This window comes from Cetorhinus maximus, chromosome 14, assembly GCF_964194155.1.
Source record: "Cetorhinus maximus chromosome 14, sCetMax3.hap1.1, whole genome shotgun sequence".
Lineage (NCBI taxonomy): Eukaryota > Metazoa > Chordata > Chondrichthyes > Lamniformes > Cetorhinidae > Cetorhinus > Cetorhinus maximus.
Window position 1 is genome coordinate 91,337,381 of NC_135892.1, and position 20,469 is coordinate 91,357,849.

The window sequence follows — 20,469 nt, forward strand, 5'->3', positions numbered from 1 at the left end:
TTGTAAAGGAGAGTGTGCAGGGATTACTCAAGAGCCAGAGTCATTTTTAAAACTTGGGCAGGATTTTTAAGTTGGTGTGCAGGCACGATTGGCGGGCCTGAGACCACTGCCTGCGATCGGCCCCCAACTGTGATTTCACACTGGCTGGCCAATTAACGGCCAGCTGGCGTGAAGCGCACGCTGAAATGCTCAGCGCTGCTGGGGTGGGGGCGGGAGGATGGCGGGCGCTGACGTAAGCGCGGGCGTCGGGGAGCGCGCAATGAAAGCACCCTAAAGGCAGAGAGCTCTGGGAGCTGGAGAATTTAACACCAATAACCAAAGATTTTAAAATCTGGAAAAAAAATGTCCCCGCAGCAGAATCAGTCACCTGAACATAGACATGATGCAAATTCTGTCCATGCATTTTTATTTTTTTAATTTAATAATGGAAACTCATCCCGCCCTTGGATGAGGCTTCATCAAAAATGTAAAGTCCGCCTGGTGGACTTGCCCGTCCGCCAACCGTAAGGTTGGACGGATCACGAAAAATCAGGGACAATTACAACTTTAGTGGGCTTAATTGCCCTCTTAATTGTCGGCGGGCACGCTTCCGACTTTTGTGGCGCCCGTCGACTGAAATATCGCGCGAGTGCGGGATACCTCGGGACACTCGCCCAGAGTCATCACGCGCTATTTTATGCTTGAGCAGGTTGGGCATGCGCCCACATGCCGACCTAAAAATTCTGCCCCTGATTACTGTTTCCAGATGTATGATTAGAATAATGATTCAAGAAAGAATTTAGCTGGAAGACCCATAATAGCTTGGCTATAGCTGAGGGATGACATGGCTACATCGATTATATGCAGAAGTGGTTTTAAAGACTTTTCTTTCAGGAAGGTTGGTCACTGCTTGTTTATTACACTGCTTGTCTAATGAGCCTTTCCCTTTCAACGTCGAATCAAAAAATTGGTTATTTCCATAATTCAGTTAAAGGAAATTGCATCGCAATCAGATGAGGTCATTTGCTCCAACATTGTGCTGTCAAGCCAGGGCTTCTGCCTGCCAATCTAATCCAGCACTGGGCCTATCGTCAACTGTAGGTTCAGCCCATTTGCATCATCACTGGCATTAGTTGATTGCTGTTTCACTGTAACATGACAGTACTATGCTGGGGTGGGAGAGGTTGGAAATTTTTAGCACAGTCTTTAGAATGCCCACAATGTGAAGATTTCAGCCACAGCTGGGGAAGGTGTTGTAGTTTCTCGAGGTCTTCAGCAGATCCAACCATTAGACTAAGTTTCTGCTGGTCAGCTGAGAGAAGTTAGACAGCTAGAGTTGAATTGACCTTCCATCCTCCAGAAACTTAAGCTCATCCAAAACTCTGATGTCCATATCCTAACTTGCACCAATACCCATTCATACATAACCCAACTGCTCACTGCCTTGCATTGACTCCCACATGGCAATGCCTCAGTTTTAAAATTCGCATTGTCATTTTCAAATCTCTCCGTAGCTCCACCCTTCCCCGCCTCTGTAATCTACTTCAACCTGAAGTTCTGGGTTCAACCCCATGACTTGATGGCCTCTGAAGGTGCATTTTTAATGTGGCCAAATGGTTTGATTGTGAATCTGCAAATCATCCCAATATGCCTGTGGCAGATATTAGGAACAGGAGAGTCTCTTGGTCAACCAGAACCGTGTGATAGCTGCAGCAGAACAGCCTTGCCATGTTAAAAGATTCCACATACAGACTCTTGCCACGGGTTGTACACCATGTGAAGCATCATCCTTGCTTCGAGGGATACCAGAGAGAGAACCTAATCCAGTCCTACAACCCCCAAGCTCCTCCAATTCTGGCCTCTTGCCTTCAGCTGAGGCCTTAAGCACTGGAATTCCCTCCCTAAATCTCTCTGCTTCTCTATCTCACTCGTTAAGAAAAACCTACCTCTTTAACCAAGCTTTTATTGATTTGTCCTAATATCTCATATTGTGCCCCAGTGTCAAATTCCTTTTGATATTGCTTTTTAAGTGCCTTGGGGCGTTTTACTATGTTAAAGGCATTACATTAATGCAAGTTGTTGTTGAATAAGGTTGCTATTTCTTAGATGCAAACATCTCTGTGTGGTGGGTGTGTCAAAATCAGAAATGTGTTTTTAAAGAGCGGTTTGATATTTTTAGCGTAATTATAGATCCATATGTAAGTAGGATCTTCCTAATTCTGTTGCTCATTGCGCACAGATGGAATCTTCACCCATGTTCGCTCCATGTTTTATGATTTTACAGCACTTAGTCCACAGAGAACTGATGTGGGTGAGGCTGCTTTTGAGTTGAAAAGTTCAAAAGTTTCAATGCACATTCCTCACAAAGTAATAAGCATAAAGTAACCCTCTCCAAATACTTGTTTGAAAATAGGCCATTGGATATATTTGTCTGCACAGTTTCAACTGGTAAAGCTATAATTGACTACAAATGTTTTTCATCACTCGTCATCAATTAAATTCCTTAAGTTCAAAATAATAGCATTGTTATACTTAACCTAAAGTGTGATTTGTTTTCACAGTAAAATGCATTTAGAAAATGAGTAATTCTGTACCAAAATCTATGAGATACTGTATTGCACTTCCATTTTGCATTTTAGTTATCTGTGATTGAGAACCTTGGAGTTATCTTGTGGCTTACAAGCTACCTGTTAAGGACTCTGTTTTTCTGTACTGTCCTTCAAAGACGCCAAAGTGGAATCCTAAATGTGCAAAACAAATTACAACTATAGCTGTTTCTGGTTTAAATTATTTTAAAGGGTATTGAAACTATCCACGTACAACATTGTATAAAGTCAAGCAGTAAACAAAACGTACAATTTATCCAGCTTCGTCGCATTGAATGCATGGCTTTGCACATCTTCAAATCCATTTTTGTACAGCTTCCTGAAAAGGCAAGGTTATTAGAATGCATTACTTCATGAAGTATACATTAAGTGAAAGACTTTAAAGCGGTAGTGTCCTTTTTTGATTTACAGAGGGCAAACAAGGACAATGGGAATCAACACGATAATTATCTTATCAATAGACTGATATTATTTGAAGTATGGAAAATGAATACCACGGGAATTATTGTAAGGCAGCTATCTCATCATTAGGTTCAGATTATCATAAACTATTTTACATTTTCTTCTCTACACTCCACTTAAATCTTATGTCACAGCATTCTTCAAACGTTTTCCAAAGAGGGATTTTCCTAATAAAGATACTTTGTTAGAGTGAGATGCGTAACCATTTTGACAAACAGAATAGGAGCCCAGAACAGTTTCAAGGGTGTCAACTGTATACTACTGAAACAGTATCAGTCTGTTTAATATTACCGATGGGCAGAAGAACACCATTGTTCACACGCACTTGTGACTTCCGGAGATTAATCTCAGCCAGTGCTAGTGGACAGATGCATAAAGTACACAAGTAAGCAGATTTGTAGAAAACTCTGACAAGATACCCTGTTTGTCCAAATACCCAAGCTCTTGGAGGTCTTCTTGAAGGCACAAGATTGTTTTCCTATATAAACAGCTTCCCCTATTTGTACTTGGAATATCACTAAAAAATCCAAGTCACAGGACAGGAAGGATAAAAATAATGGCAAAGTTCAATAAAAAAATGTAAGGATCATTAAAGTTGTTTTTTATAGCTGTTTTAAAACTCAATTTTTTCAGGTACCATTTTTAGCGTCAAAAACAAAGAAAACGAGCAGAGAAATATTGGACTTCAAAAACAGTAAAAAATCAGGTTTTTTTTGGAACAAAGAAGACACTAAAAAAAAGCATAGTTGATCTGAATATCCAAAAATATTTTACATAGTTTGTGGGAATAGAACTGTAGAATGATATATTATAGAAGACGATCATTCAACCCATCATGCTAGTGCCAATTCTTTGAAAGATCTATCCAATTAGTCCCACCCCACCCCCATTCTTTCCCCATATCTCAGTAAATTTTTCCGCTTTAATTATTCATCCAATTTCCGTAAAATGCGGCAAGCCGTGTAAAAGTCCATTGACTTTGGCGGGACCATAAAATCCTGCCGGCGTAAAATTCTGCCCATGGTATACTTGGATTTCCAAAAGTCATTTGATAAGGCGCCACATCAAAAGTTACTACACAAAATAAAAACTTATGGTGTAGGGGGTAACATATTAGCATGGGTAGAGGATGGGTTAGCTAACAGGAAGCAGAGAGTAGGGATAAATTATTCATTTTCAGGTTGGCATGCTGTAACTAGTGGAGTGCCACAGGGATCAGTGCTGGGGCTTCAACTATTCACAATCTATATCAATGACTTGGGTGAAGGGAGTGAATGTATGGTTGCTAAATTTGCAGATGATACATAGATGGGTGGGAGAGTAAGTTGTGAAGAGGATTGCCTGCAAAAGAATATAGATAGGTTAAATGAGTGGGAAAAAATTGGCAGATGGTATATATAATGTAGGAAAATGTGAACTTGTCCACTGTGGCAGGAAAAACAGAAAAACAGTATATTATTTAAGGAGAGAGAATGCAGGACTCTGAGGTACAGAGGGATCTGGGTGCCCTGGTACATGAATCACTATAAGTTAATATGCAGGTACACCAGGTGATTAGGAAGGCAAATTAAAATCTGTCGTTTATTGCAATGGGAACTGAACATGTCATGTCCCTAAGACATGAAAGAGATCATAAACTGCTTAAAGCAAACCTTACTTTTTGCTTATTTAAAGAATGGACTTTATGAACAATAAGATGGCCGCTACCTGTCACATGATTCACAAGTTGGCTACAGTTTCTAGAAAGTTCCAACAGCAGTTACAGAACAAATAGTTGATCTGAATATCCAACAATATTTTACGCAGTTTGTGGGAATAGAATTGTAGAATGATATATTATAGAAGGTGATCATTCAACCCATCATGCTAGTGCCAATTCTTTGAAAGATCTATCCAATTAGTCCCACCCCACCCCACCCCACCCCCATTCTTTCCCCATATCGCAGTAAATTTTTTCACTTTAATTATTCATCCAATTTCCCTTTGGCAGCTATTATTGGATCTGCTTCCACCATCCTTTCAAGCAAAACATTCCACATCAGAACACACTTGTTGCATAAAATGTTTTTTCTTATATTGTCTCTACTTTTTTTTTTGCCAATTTCCTTAAATAACCTGACCCTCCTGTCATTGGAAACTGTTTCTCCTTATTTACTTTATCAAAACCATTCATGATTCTGAACACTGGTATTAAATCTCTCCTTATCCTTTGCTACTCTAAGGAGAATAAAAAAAGTTTCTCCAATCCCTCCACATAAATGAAGTCTTTCTTCCAGGGTACCATTCTGTAAATCTCCTCTGTACCCACTCTAAGGCCTCGACATGTTTCCTAAACACGTGCTCCCCAGAATTGGCCATAATATTCCAGCTGGACCTAACCAGTGTTTTATAAAGATTCAGCATAACTTCCTTTCTTTTGTACTAAATATAAAGGATCATGTATGCCTTCTCAACTTGCCCTGTCACTTTCAGAGACTTGTGTACATACACCCGCAGGTCTTTCTGTTCCTGCACTCCATTTAAAATTGTACCATTTAGTTTATATCGACTTTCCTCACCCTTCCCACCAAAATGCATCACTGCACGTTTCTCTGCATTAAATTTATCTGCCATGTGTCTGCCCATTACACCACTCTTTTGCGTCCTACAACTGCTATCCTTCTCATTGTTTACTACCAATAGAGACAGGCTAAATAGTGCTGTGGAATTTTTGTTAGATTCACCTGAGAGGGCAAGGTGATGCCTCAGTTTAACATGTCATCTGAAAAGCAACACCTCTGGTAGCACAGCATTCCCTCAGTACAGCACACTGCAATGTCAACCATGCTCAAGCCTCTGCAGTGGGATCTGGCCCTACATTCTTCTGACCAGAAGCAAGGAGTGTGGCTACTGAACTACTCTGGCACCTGGTGTGTGTAGACACACACATGCATATTGAACTAAACATTTGTCAAACTCAGCCAGTCCTAGATAATAGTTTCATTCCCATCAGCCTCAAATCCACCAAATCACAGAGTACGCTAACTGAAACTTACTAAATATTGAAGAACCAGCAACAGAGTTTCCAGCCTTTCCATACTGATACTGTATTTAAATAGCAGTCTGAGTTGAAATTGTTAATTTCACACTTACAACAACCATCACGTATAGAGGGCAAATTGCTTTTTCAGAAGCACATCCGCTATAAGCAACAGAGGAGTAAAGATGCGGGGTGGAATTTTATGGCCCCGGCGCGGCAGGGTCTGGGCCGTAAAATGCGGCAAGTCGTGTAAAAGTCCATTGACTTTGGCAGGACCATAAAATCCTGCCGGCGTAAAATTCTGCCCATGGTATACTTGGATTTCCAAAAGTCATTTGATAAGGCGCCACATCAAAAGTTACTACACAAAATAAAAACTTATGGTGTAGGGGGTAACATATTAGCATGGGTAGAGGATGGGTTAGCTAACAGGAAGCAGAGAGTAGGGATAAATTATTCATTTTCAGGTTGGCATGCTGTAACTAGTGGAGTGCCACAGGGATCAGTGCTGGGGCTTCAACTATTCACAATCTATATCAATGACTTGGGTGAAGGGAGTGAATGTATGGTTGCTAAATTTGCAGATGATACATAGATGGGTAGGAGAGTAAGTTGTGAAGAGGATATAAAGAGCCTGCAAAAGAATATAGATAGGTTAAGTGAGTGGGAAAAAATTGGCAGATGGTATATATAATGTAGGAAAATATGAACTTGTCCACTGTGGCAGGAAAAACAGAAAAACAGTATATTATTTAAGGAGAGAGAATGAAGGACTCTGAGGTACAGAGGGATCTGGGTGCCCTGGTACATGAATCACAATAAGTTAATATGCAGGTACACCAGGTGATTAGGAAGGCAAATTAAAATCTGTCGTTTATTGCAATGGGAACTGAACATGTCATGTCCCTAAGACATGAAAGAGATCATAAACTGTTTAAAGCAAACCTTACTTTTTGCTTATTTAAAGAATGGACTTTATGAACAATAAGATGGCTGCTACCTGTCACATGATTCACAAGTTGGCTACAGTTTCTAGAAAGTTCCAACAGCAGTTACAGAACAAATGCTTAACCCTCATCCTTGTGGAATCTCACACCTCTCGTTACAATCAATGAAACCAGGGACCAGCAGATGATCTGTCGCCCCAGCCTGGTCCTATAACAAAGGGAGATCCATTAAAGCTTGTTATACCTGCAGAGGCGCTTACAGCCACCATCTATCTCCTAAGATGAACAATGGATTTTGACCAGAGGCATAGAAACTGCTTGTTAGCCTGCAACTGACTCTTTAACAGGCAACATCACATGACCTAAGTTTCTGGCATTTGGAAAGTTTTAATGTTATATTTCTAGACTTACAACTCAGTCTACTGTTTAACCTCCAGCCTGCAAACATCAAAGCAGGACTCCAGGCTGATCAACAGCCTGCATCAAGTCTAAACCTCCTCAAAGCTTGATGCTCTGGAAGATTCCTGCCATCGCCTGTGAAGCAGACCTAGTTTCTGTGTACTAATCTCATCTAGCTGTGTCAACATCAACTTTAAAGGAATTCTGCAATTCCTGCTTCAGCTAGTTGAACCCACCTGAACTGTAATTCTTCCTTTGTTGAATCCTCACTGGGCTCTGGGTTTCTGGACTCTGCCAATTGCGTGAAATGATATCCATATCTGTGGTTCTTTTTCTTTCAAGTTATTCATAGTTGTAAAAACTCCTCATTCCTACCTTCTTATTGTGTGCTTGAATGTGTGCGTATGAAATTGTGACCCCGCCCCCCCCACCCAAGGTTTGAATGTATGAATGAACAATACTTCTGATTTAACTTTAAAGAGAATTTGCTGTGAATCACTTGGGGAAGCACGCCACAGCCTATCTCAAAAATTAAAACACCTCTGCTTACAGACAGAAAGAAAATAAAGGAGTTCAAGTTTGCCTCTCTCCTCTGTTCTAAGCAAATATAAAAGTAGGGAAGTTTTGCTACAGTTATACAGGGTGTTGGGGATACCACATCTAGAGTGCTGCGTACAGTTAAGAAAGGACATAAATGCATTAGAAGCAGTTCAGAGAAGATTCACTTGACTGATTCCCAGGATGAGGGGCTTATCCAATGAGGAAAGGATGGACAGGTTGGGCCTGTATCCATTGGGGTTCAGAAGAATGAGAGATGATCTTATTGAAACATTTAAGATCCTCAGGGGACTTGACAGAGTGGATGCTGAGAGGATGTTTCCCCTTGTGGAAGAGACTAGAACTAGGGGTACAGTTTAAAAATAAGGGGTTTCCCATTTAAGACGGAGTTGAGGAGAATTGTTGTTAATTTATGGAATTCTCTTCCCTAGAAAGCAGTGCAGGCAGCAATCTTCAGCCAGTACTGCAGAGTGGATGATCCATCTTGGCTCTACCTGAGGTCCCCAGAATCTCAGATACCAGTGTTCAGCCAATTCGATTCACTCCACGTGATATCAAGAAATGGCTGAAGGCACTGGATACTGCAAAAGCAATGGGCCCTGACAATATTCCGGTAATAGTACTGAAAACTTGTGCTCCAGAACTAGCTGCAGCCTTAGATTGCAGCCAATCTGTTCCAGTACATTTCCAACACTGGCACCTGCCAGGCAATGTGGCAAAAAGCAGGACAAATCCAACCCGGCCAATTACCACCCCATTAGTAAACTTTCAATCATCAGCAAAGTGATGGAAAGAGACGTCGACAGTGCTGTCACGCAGAACTTACTCAGCAATAACCTGCTCACTCATGCTCAATTTGGGTTTCACCAGGGCCACTCAGCTCCAGACCTCATTATAGCCTTGGTCTAAACATGAACAAAGAAGCTGAACTAAAGAGGTGAGATGAGACTGACTGCCCTTGACATCAAGGCTACATTTGACCAAGTGTGACATCAAGGAGCCCTAACAAAACTGGAGCCAATGGGAATCAGGGGTAAACTCTCCACTGGTTGGAGTTATACCTAACACAAAGGAAGATGGATGTAGTTATTGGTGGTCAATCATCTCAGACCCAGGACGTCATTACAGGAGTTCCTCAGGGTAGTGTCCTAGGCCCATCTTCAGCTGCTTCATCAATGACCTTCCCTCCATCATAAGGTCATGTTCGCTGAGGATTGCACAATGTTAGCACCATTCGCGCCTCCTCAGACACTGAAGCAATCCATTAAATTCCTGGAACTGCCTCCCAAACAACACTGTGGGAGTACCTACACCACATGGACTGCAGCGGTTTAAGAAAGTGGCTCCCCAAGACCTTCTCGAGGGCAATTAGCGATGGGCAATAAAAATGCTGGCCTAGCTAGTGAATCCCATATCCCATGAAAGAATAAAAAGATTTGTCTCATCCTATCAATCAGAGTACATTCCTTGTATTCATACTCTGTTACCTACCTCCTAACTATTTACCAGTTCATATCACAACGTTACTTCCAATTCCACATTATTCACAAAAACCACTCTTTTTCTTTCAGGACAAGATAACACATAAGAAAAAGGACCTGAGGGAGGGGACACACGACTCCATGAGATCACTCCCCTTGAGGTGGAAATGCTGGCTGTGATTGGAAGCGGAGTTGCAGATACCATGGCCACAGAAACAGCAAATTGCCTCAAGCTATGTGATCAATCCTTACACATCCACAAGTGTTCCTGATTCTTAAATCCCAAATCTATTCTCACTCACAATATCCCTATGGTTGCATCATATTTATCCTCCTATAGTGACCACACGTGCCAGACCCTTCCGGCTTCATCAGTGCAGGTTCCCAGGAACAAGATCCTTTATCAGCCGAAGATCTGAAAGAGGACGAAGAGTCATCTTGCATCACAGCCAGGAGGAAGAGAAGGCAGGCACCGGGCACTCCTAGGCAGCTGGATGGAAAGGATGGCCTGTCGAGTGCCTTAGTGGCACTTAATTCAGCAAGCCTCCCCTAAAACAGGTGACACAGGTCCTGATCGGTGAAAAATCGAGAGGACTGCAAGCTCAAATTCTGCTCCAGCAGGTGATGCTTTACACCAGGAACTTGCAGCACTTGTATAATCTGAACCTCAAATACATCGCTCTTTCTTTAAGAGCTCATTTGATATTGGGCATTTGCATTACGCATGTGGAGAGAAAGTACAGTGATTTATCTAAGCGTCATAAGTGATCATACTTACAATGTTAGAGATTCATTGTTCATGCCTTGGAATGCATTTTCTGGTATTGTTTGAATGTGTAAATTATCGCATATTTCCCTGAAATAAATATGCAAATTTTATCAACAAGAATATTAAAGCACAGCAATTGACAATATTATATTAACTGTGGATGTAAATAATAATTTTTTACTGTTGGGTGGAATGATAATTCATGTCAATTGGAAATCGACATACATAAATTATCACTTAAAAGAACATAGCCTCCAAATAGAACTCTGGTCTAGATTTTAAGTTTTCTGCTCCATCTTTTCTCTTGCTATCCTCAAAGTGATGAATCTGGTAAGGGTATGATTTCATCAATGCCTCAGACATAGAGGGAGTATTTGGTAAGCATATGCCCTTTTACAAGATGGACTACGCAACTTTAGACATGGAAAAACTTAACAGGTTTTATCTTCTTGGAGATATTTCTTAGGTTGGTCACCTTACTTGGGAGACGATACAAGTTTCTGAAACTTCATTTCAGTTGGGCATAATCAGTGGTACGAAAGAGTTTAATGTAACAAATGGCCTGCCTCATTCATTTTTATATTTTTAAATTCAATATCCCTTCAAACACGTTATCAAGGACATGTGAGTACAAAACCTAGAGATGAAAACTCATAGGCCTTTGGGACTGTTCTTTTTATCTCCCAAGCAAGATGAATAATCAGAGAAAATACTTCCAGAAACATAGGTCTGAATTTCACGCTTCCTGCCGGTGGGTTTTTAGGCGGGGGTAGGGGGGAGTGTGACATAAAAGCAATGGGCTTCCCTCTGGGTTTCCACCCGCCCTGACCTTGCAGTGATTTTACACTCGGGCGGGCGAGGCCTCGGATGGGCTGCCCACCACCAGCCCCCCCACCCCTCTCCCAACATTGCCCTAAGTGAGGCCTCTAAGTGAGCAATTATTGACCACTTAAGGGCCATTTCCCACCCAGCCTCGATTTCTAGGCTGGTGGAAGGATTTCCCGGGCATGGGGGAAGCCCTTAAATTATTGTCTTAGGCCTTGGGCGAGAAATGGAGGGAATGCCTCCATCACAAGCCCCCTTCTAACTTTGGGTGCCCCCTCACCCCCCCACACCTTAAGGTCCAGTGGCTACTGGACTTCCCATTCCCCCACCCCTCCCCAGCCTCTCCCCCGACACCCCAATCACCCACTTTCCACCCCCCACCCCGGTCCTTCCATACCCTCCCTGCCCTGGGTCCCCGAAAACTTACCCTTTCATCGACTCCAGGGATTTAGGCTCTGTCATCTTCATGCACTTCCTCTTCTGTCCACTGCAGCTTCTGTCACTGCAGGAGGCTGGCAACTCTCTAAGGCAGGACTTCTCACTTTCCTGAGTGAAGGGTGACCCACCTACAGCCAATAAGCGCTTATTTGAGCGTCAAATGGCCGCAGGGGAGGCAGAGTTGACGGAGGTGCGTTCTCCGCCGACTCTTCAGATGGTGGGATGGGAAACCCCGCCATCCGAAATATCCTGGCCATAGTTCTATTAAATTTCCTCTTGATTCTTTTTTTCAAATGTATTAACTTTTCTTCCTCTTGCCCCTTTAAATCCCAGCCCTATACGGTAAAAGCAATTCTCAGATTAGCTTGTAAAGACTACACTTCTATTATCTTTTGCCTATACTCATCTCTACCTTCAAACATTGGTGTTGTTTCATATTTAATTTAAACTCTTTTTAACCTATTATCACCACATTTGTTCCTTTGCTGCTTGCATAGGTTTCCTTTAGTGCACATTTTACCTGATTGAATGTAGGTCTAATGATTATATCTTTGCGTATATTCCATTTACTCCCTCTAAATACTCAATCTAATAATGTATGCTGATGTATTCCCTCAAAATCTATCTTCCTTGAGCCATGTAGGTTGGCTGTACTCCTTTCTTTTGCTGTTGCAAATTTCATTTTCAGTCCGTATATTGCTGTTGCTATTAGTTAGCTGGTGTCTGAATTTGACCTAATGCACCATTCCCAGACTATTACATAAAAAACATTTCTAGTATTATTTCCTCCCCTTGCAGCTTCCACAACCACCTGTGTGATAACGCAACTCAAAAATGCCGAGGAATGAGGATTTACCTTTTCCTCAATTTTTTATTGGGTCGTCTCGAATGTTCATTCACATTTTATGAAGGCAATTTACTTTTCACAAATACACAAGTGGCGCCCAGCAAACTGCACCTCATCATATCTAAATTACCATTCCTTGATAATTAGAGGCCATCAATATAAGATAGTCACAAGAAATCCAAAAAGGGATTCAGAAGAAACTTCTTTTTCCAAAGAACAGTGAGAATGTGAAACTTGCTACCACGGGGACCGTTCGAGCGAATAGTATAAATGCAATTAAGGGGAAGTTGGACAAGCATATGAAGGAGAAGGGAATAAATGGTTATGATAGTAAACTTAGATGAGGAAAGATGCGAGGAAGCTCAAGCGGAGCATAAACACTGTCAGGTTCAGACTGGCCTGAATGGCCTGTTTCTGTGTTGCATACCCGATGCAATCCTGTGATTTGAGCATTAAGTGCCTAATCTATATCCTCTGGCTGATTTAGTGGCCTGTAACTACATTTTCTATCTTTTAATTTGACCCACAAAGTTTCTAAATCTTCAATGCCTGAACTAGAATTATCTATTTCAGTTTCACTAGGTGATATTTAACATGCAAACTCACTCTACATGCCATTTGTGATGGAATAATTCATAACTGACCCTTCAATCTGAATCATTCAAATAAGTCCCTCTGATTCCTATTATATATTATAATAACATGTAATTATACTATTTTGCCCTGTAGCAAAGATTTCTAGATAGTCTACATCAGTCCTGTCATTTGTGCATAGGATTTTGAGGCAATCACTTCCTACATATATCCTAAACCATTTATCACTATTCCCATGTTTAAATGCTATAGTTTAGTTTCTCCTCAGTTTCTCAGACAGTGTATTTTCATGAAAGCATTGCTCCAAGAAATGTCTTCCAAGAAGTATTTGGACATTTCTTTCTTTTCTGTTTCTTAGACAAGCCTTCAGAAGCAGATACAATTCCCCAAGGCTGGTCAATAGCCGGCAAGTCACAGCAGCCTGCGCCACTAGAACATAAGAACATAAGAACCAGGAGCAGGAGTAGGCAATTCAGCCCTTCGAGCCTGCCCTGCCATTCAATACGATCATGGCTGATCTCATTTCAGCCTCAACTCCAATTTCCCGCCCTCTGCCCATAACCTTTCAACCTGTTACTAATTAAAAATCTGTCGATCTCCTCCTTAAATTTATTCAGCGTCCCGGCATCCACTGCACTCTGAGGTAGTGAATTCCACAGATTCACAACTCTTTGAGAAAAGTAATTCCTCCTCATCTCTGATTTAAATCTACCACCCCTTAGCCTAAAACTATGGTCTCTCATTCTAGAATGCCCCAAAAGAGGAAACATCCGCTCCACCTCTACTTTGTCTATCCCCTTTAGCATCTTATATACCTCAATTAGATCTCTTCTCATCCTTCTAAACTCTAGCAAGTATAGGCCTAAGCTGTTCAATCTCTCCTCATAAGACAAGCCCCGCATCTCTGGAATCAATCTAGTGAATCTCCTCTGAACCGACTCCAATGCAACTACATCCTTCCTCAAGTAAGGGGACCAAAACTGTGCACAGTACTCCAGGTGCGGTCTCACCAATGCTTTGTACAGTTGCAACAACACTTTCTTATCTTTATACTCTATTCCTTTAGCAATAAATGCCAAACTTCCATTTGCCTTCCTTATTACCTGCTGTACTTGCATACTAGCTTTCAGCGATTCATGCACGAGGACACCCAGATCCCTCTGTACTGAAGCATTCTGAAGTTTCTCTCCATTTAAATAATAAGTCGCCTTTATATTCTTTTGACCAAAATGGATAACCTCACATGTTAAACTCCATCTGCCAAATTTTGGCCCGTTCACCTAACTTGTCCATATCCATCTGTAAATTTCTTATTTCTTCATTGCAACTTACTTTCCCACCTATTTTGGTGTCATCTGCAAAGTTAGCTATAGTACCTTCTATCCCTGAATCCAAGTCATTCATATAGATTGTAAATAGTTGGGGCCCAAGGACCGAACCCTGTGGCACCCCACTAGTTACAGCTTGCCATCCAGAAAAAGACCCATTTATCCCGACTCTCTGCTTTCTGTTGGTTAGCCAATCCTCTATCCAAGCTAATATATTACCCCGACTCTGTGTGATCTTATCTTGTTTATTAATCTTTTGTGCGGCACCTTATCAAAGGCCTTCTGGAAGTCCAGATATACTACATCAACAGGATCCCCATTATCCACTTTGCTTGTCACATCTTCAAAGAACTCTAGCAAATTAGTCAAACACAATTTACTCTTCATAAAACCATGCTGACTCTGATGGATTGCATTTTGACTTTCCAAATGCCCCATTACTACTTCCTTAATAATTGATTCCAACAATTTTGCAACGACAAACGTTAAACTAACTGGTCTACGGCTTCCTACTTTCTGCCTTCCCCTTTTTGAATAAGGACATTATATTAGCATTTTTCCAAACCAATTGAACCATTCCAAAATCCAGGGAATTTTGGAATATTATAGCCAATGGATCCACTATCTCTGCTGCCACTTCCTTTAAGACCCTGGGATATAGGCCATCAAGTCCTGGGGACTTGTCACCCTTTAATCCCAATAGTTTGCTCAGTACTTTTTCTCTAGTGATGATGATTGTTCTAAGTTCCTCCTTCTCTATACCCTCTGCACTACCTGATACTATTGGGGTGGTACTAGTGTCCTCCACTGTGAAATCTGAGGCAAAATATTGATTAATCGTCTCTGCTATTTCTGCGTTCCCCACTATTAACTCCCCAGTCTCATCTTCCAAGGGACCAACATTCACTTCAGCTACTCTCTTTCCTTTTCTATACTTGTAGAACATTTTGCTATCAGTTTTTACATTTTGCGCTAGTTTTCTTTCATATTTTACCTTTGCTCTTTCTATTTTTTTTTAGTAACCCTTTGCTGATCTTTAAAAGTTTCCCAATCTTCCAGCCTGCCACTGACCTTTGCAATTTGGTATACCTTAGTTTTTGCCTTTATGTTATCTTTAACTTCCTTGCTTAGCCATGGATGCTTTTTCCCCCTCTTACCATCTTTCTTCCTCTTTGGAATATATTTTACTTGGGAGGAATTGAATATCTCCTTAAATATCTGCCACTGTTCATCAACTGTCCTCCCTTGTAGTCTTCCTGCCCAGTCCACTAGGGCCAAATCTGCCCTCATGCCTATGTAGTTACCTTTGTTTAACTCCAGAACACTAGTGTGGGACTCAAGTTTCTCGCTCTCGAACTGAACTTGAAATTCTAGCATGCTATGATCACTCTTCTCTGGAGGATCCTTTACTATGAGATCATTAATTAATCCCATCTCATTACACAAAACCAAATCCAGAATAGCCTGCTCCCTGTTGGTTCCACAACATATTGCTCCAAGAAACAATCTCTAATACACTCTATGAACTGTCCCTCGAGGCTACACTTGCCAATTTGATTAGCCCAGTCTATATGCATATTAAAATCACCCATGATTATTGCCGTGCCTTTCTTACATGCTCCCAGTATTTCCTGGTTTATACTGTGCCCTACTGCTGAACCACCGTTTGGGTACCTATTGATTACTCCCATCAGGGACTTCTTTCCCTCGCTATTTCTTATTTCTACCCAGACTGACTCTACGTCTTGCTCTCCAGTGCCTATATCATTCCTCACTATAGCACTGATCTCTTCCTTTACTAACTAAGCTACACAACTTCCTTTTCCTTCCTGCCTATCCTTCCGAAACACTGAGTACCCTTGGATATTCAACTCCCAAGCCTGTTCTCCCTGTAACCACGCCTCAGTAATTGCCACCAAATCATACGTATTTATCTCTATTTGCGCTGTTAACTCATTAGTTTTATTCCGAGTGCTATGCGCATTCAGATACAACGCCTTTAAGTTTGCCCTATTGTCAATTTTCCCTACTCTTGTATGATTCTTTGGTGCAATATGGCATTCACACATTCTACCCCTTCCTTTCACTTTTTGGTAACAATCAGCCTTGTCACTAACCTGCACTCTTACACTCTCCTTAAACTTTGAATTTTTATATTTCCATGCAACTGAACCCTAACTAACACCACCCTTGCAAATACCAAATGCATACCAGGTATGTCTACGTCAGGGAGAGGATTTAGGGCATGAGTTTGATGAGACTACATTGGATGAAGTATTGAGCTCAAGCAAGGAGGAACAAGGGGAGGTAGCAGTAAAGAAGCTAGTATCTACTGTCTAAATGGCCAGTTCATATCATAGAATTTGTATTTCACAGGACATGCTCATAAAGGTAGATTGGCTCTTCAAGCTGAATGTTTTATTGGAGTCATTTATACCTGTCCATAGCTCCATGGAAAAAAAATATCTGATTAGAAGTGTGAAGGAGTCAGCATGGATTCGATGGGCTGAATGGCCTCCTTCTGTGCTGTAAATGACACTATGGGTGGAATTTTCCCATCCTGCCCGTGGCGGGTTTTGTGGCGGGTGGGAGCAGAGAATCCAGCAGGCAAAAAGTCACAAATCTATCATTGTAAAAACAGCTTGCAATTCTCCCGGTGGTGCGTCTGTTGAAGGGTCATGAGGACTCGAAACGTCATCTTTGTTCTTCTCTGCCGATGCTGCCAGACCTGCTGAGTTTTTCCAGGTATTTCTGTTTTTGTTTTGGGTTTATGGCAGGTTGGTTATCCCACCAACTAGTGGCGTGAACGCAATTTGCATTCATTAACATGTCATGAATGTGCATTAAAACAGCTGCTCACTGGAATCTTGCCACAACTTCCAATCTTGTGTCACTCCAGCGGGTAATTATGTCAGCCTCTAACCCATTTGAAAAGGGGTGGCACGTACAAGTCGGACCTCAGTTCGCTGGTAACTTCGAGGTGAGTGCAACATATATAGCCTACCTGCCATAGTGCTGCGCTGATCTTGTTGCGATGAATGCCATTCTGCTGGGGCTGTAGGGTTAGTCTGCTCCTGCTCCTGCCTACATTGTCCCAAAGAACACCACTGTGCTGTGGTACTCATACAGGCCTCCACTTTAAGAAACTAACACTTCAACCGGAGGTGGGCTGTGAGGTGAGGATAGGGTTGATGAACATAAAGGGGGCAACGGGGAGGGACGGCTGTGGAAGGGCGGTGAGGGAGAAGGGCGAACACGTTGGGGGTAACAGGGAGAGTAGGCTGTGGAAGGGCGGTGAGGGAGAAGGGCGAACACGGTGGAGGCAACGGGGTGGAAAGGCTGTGCAATGGCAATGAGGGTAAAGGGAAAACATGAGTGGGGCAAAGGGAAGGGAAGGCTGTGGAATTGTACAACGGGGAAGGGTGAACACGAGGGGGGCCTGTCTGGGGTCGCCCTTGAACCTCTTGTTTCCTCAGGAGTGAGCAGGGGTCTGCTAAGAAAGAAAGGAGGAAGATCTCCTTACGATGAAAGCCACTGAAAGCCAATGGCTTCATTAGCATTGTTAAAGAACTGCTCAGAACTCAGTGGCTTCGCATCACAGTCGCTGCATCTCAAGAGTAACACATAGGGATGTAGAATTTGGGAATGTAGGCAATAGTGAGGGAAGAACAGCTGCATCATATATGACATTCCATCAATGAAGGCCTGTCACATGTTCACCAGAATTGATACTCCTAATGGGCCAAAGGACATCCATTCATTGACCACGAGCAACAGATTGGTCATTAAGAGATCACATCAGAGATTGGAGCACTGAGCTAGGTTGGGCCGCTCATCTCACTTAAACTTTAACATTCCACACAGGGCTCAAGATGTTACATATTTGCGATGCCATCTTGGTCACCTCGATGTGTGCGCTACTGTCTCAGGGACAAGGCTGCATCAGCCACCGTGCAAGTAGGGCAGGAAAAACTATGGTCCCTTACAGTCTCTAAATGTGTCATCCTCTGAGCTTCACTTTCTTGCCCCTTGAATCATTAATGTCTTCAATGTTTCCTTTCAGAGAGAAGACAAAAGCAGATATGGATCCAGGGCTCAATGCTGCCTTTGCAATGGTCCTAATGCAATGGAGGAGGTGAAGGAGGGAGAGGCAGCTCTGCCTGCAGCTCCAGCAGGAGGGACATGGTTAAGCGGAGCCAAAGCATGAACAGGAGGGTCAGGAGGAGAAACTCAGACAACTGCGACAACTCGCCAGGCCTAGGGTTTATTGTAGGAGAGTCTCCTATTTACAGATGAGTGAGAGGCAATGCCGTGCACGTCTGCACTTGTCCCGAACTCTGGTACATCACATATTCCACATTCTTCATGAAGACCTAACGTCGTGTGGAGTTGGAGGGTATCCCCTGTCAGTGGCTTTGATAGGCAGTGCTAAATTTCTTAGCTTCTGGTTCTTTCCAAGGGTCAACAGGGGACCTGTGCGGCATCTCTCAGTCCGCAACACATTGATGCATAAAGAAGGCCACAGGTGCCCTTTACAGGAAGGCCCATCATTATGTCAGGTTTGATCTGGATGAAGATAGCCAGGCTGCGAGATTCACCACCTTCGCTGCCATCTCAGGCTTTCCAAGAGTGCAGGGTGCAATAGGCTGCACCCATATGGCTATCCGGGCTCCATGGCAGCAGGCCCAAATGTTTATAAATCACAAGGGCTCTCCTTCCATCAATGTACAACTGGTGTGTGATCACCGGAAGCGCATATTGCATGTTTGTACACAGTGCTCTGGGAGTTGCCGTGACTTCTACATTCTGATTCACTCTCAGATGGCTGAGATTTTCAAGGGGCTATTACGTCTGTAGGGATGGCTGCTTGGGGATAAGGGGTACTCACTGAAATACTGGCTGATGACACTGGTGCATCGCCATCAGAGTCGTTCTGAGGAGAGGCACAACACTGCTCACAGCTCCACACATTCCCTCATAGGGCTTCTGAAGATGTGCTCCAGATGCTTGAACCGCTCAGTGGCTCACTACAATACACCCCCAACAGCATTGGGTTTCCCACATCATTGCAGCGTGCTGCGCCTTCACAATCTGGCAATGCAAAGAGGTGAACCCCTGCCAGAGGATGAATTGGAGGAGTTGACCCAGCTGTCCTGAGAGATAAGAGGGCTGTGCAGCTATGATTCTTGGGTGTCTTGGTCCTCACTGTGCTTTTTACCAACATTATCTCCCTCCTCCAGAACCATCTGTTGTTATGGAGCTGCAGAAAAAGAGGATGGAAGCTAAGAATGGGTGAGCATCACCCCCCTTTTAGATGAAGGAGGGGGAGGGACTGGAAGACTGTGGCTGTGTGAAGCTTGACAGGGATTCTGGGGTGACAATGAGTGCTTACAATAACCTGCTACCAAGATGCTACGGATCTTGCAACCGCACACAGCAAGAGCTGTGAACATTGGCCCCATGAGATGAATGGCCTTCTCCTCAAACAGGGTGAGATATTTATGGTTCGGAAAGCCTCTTCCTGTTGGCCCTCCTGCAGAGGGCATTGTGCCCCAACATGTTCTTATAATTGAGAATGCTGGCGTGATAACAGCAACCTCCAGGAGTCTATACATCCTGTCTTCAATGCCCACTTAAAGGTCTACATCTGTAAATTTCTGTGTGCTTTGCGTGGCACCATACCCTCCTCCCTCTGGGCACAGGGAGTGTCTGTATGTTCATAAATCTGTCCAAGTATAATAAAAATATTGCAAAGCCATACAGAAAAAAATATTAGAGATGGAAGTGAAACAGCCAAAGACTGTTTCTCTTTTATCTGTATGGTCACCAACCTGTTGCTAAATGGCATAGGTGCAACTGCAATTTTTAATAATGCACAGAAGCTTCTTGGTAGTTCAGCCACTCACATCAATGTCAGTCCTACTTGGTATGCAAACAGATACACCCAGGAAATGTTTGTCTTCCTTGGACTGCCAATAGTGGATGCAGAGCAGTGTAAATCACTGAGAAAATACCATTCCCAGAATTAACTGAGCTTTGATATTTAGTGGTGATTATTCAAGTACAGCTCAAAACAGGCATGAAGTTGAGACTTGTGGAAGGTAATAACTAGCACGTATCAGCCTGCATTGTCATACGAACGTACGGGTTAGGAGCAAGAGAAGGCCATTCGGCCCCTTGAGCCTGCTCTGCCGCTCAATAAGATTTTGGCTGATCT

General features: G+C 42.7%; 1 protein-coding gene across 1 annotated transcript in view; it reads right to left on the reverse strand.

Annotated features, from left to right (window-relative positions):
* Positions 1–20,469, reverse strand: part of LOC144689334 (lutropin-choriogonadotropic hormone receptor-like) — an 87,399-nt gene that overhangs the window by 32,040 nt on the left and 34,890 nt on the right. Inside the window, exons 5-6 of the mRNA XM_078556368.1 lie at positions 10,230–10,307; positions 2,836–2,904 (exon numbers count right to left, since the gene is read on the reverse strand). Of these exons, the coding sequence (XP_078412494.1) occupies positions 2,836–2,904; positions 10,230–10,307 (147 nt within the window). The remainder of the gene's footprint in view (positions 1–2,835; positions 2,905–10,229; positions 10,308–20,469) is intronic.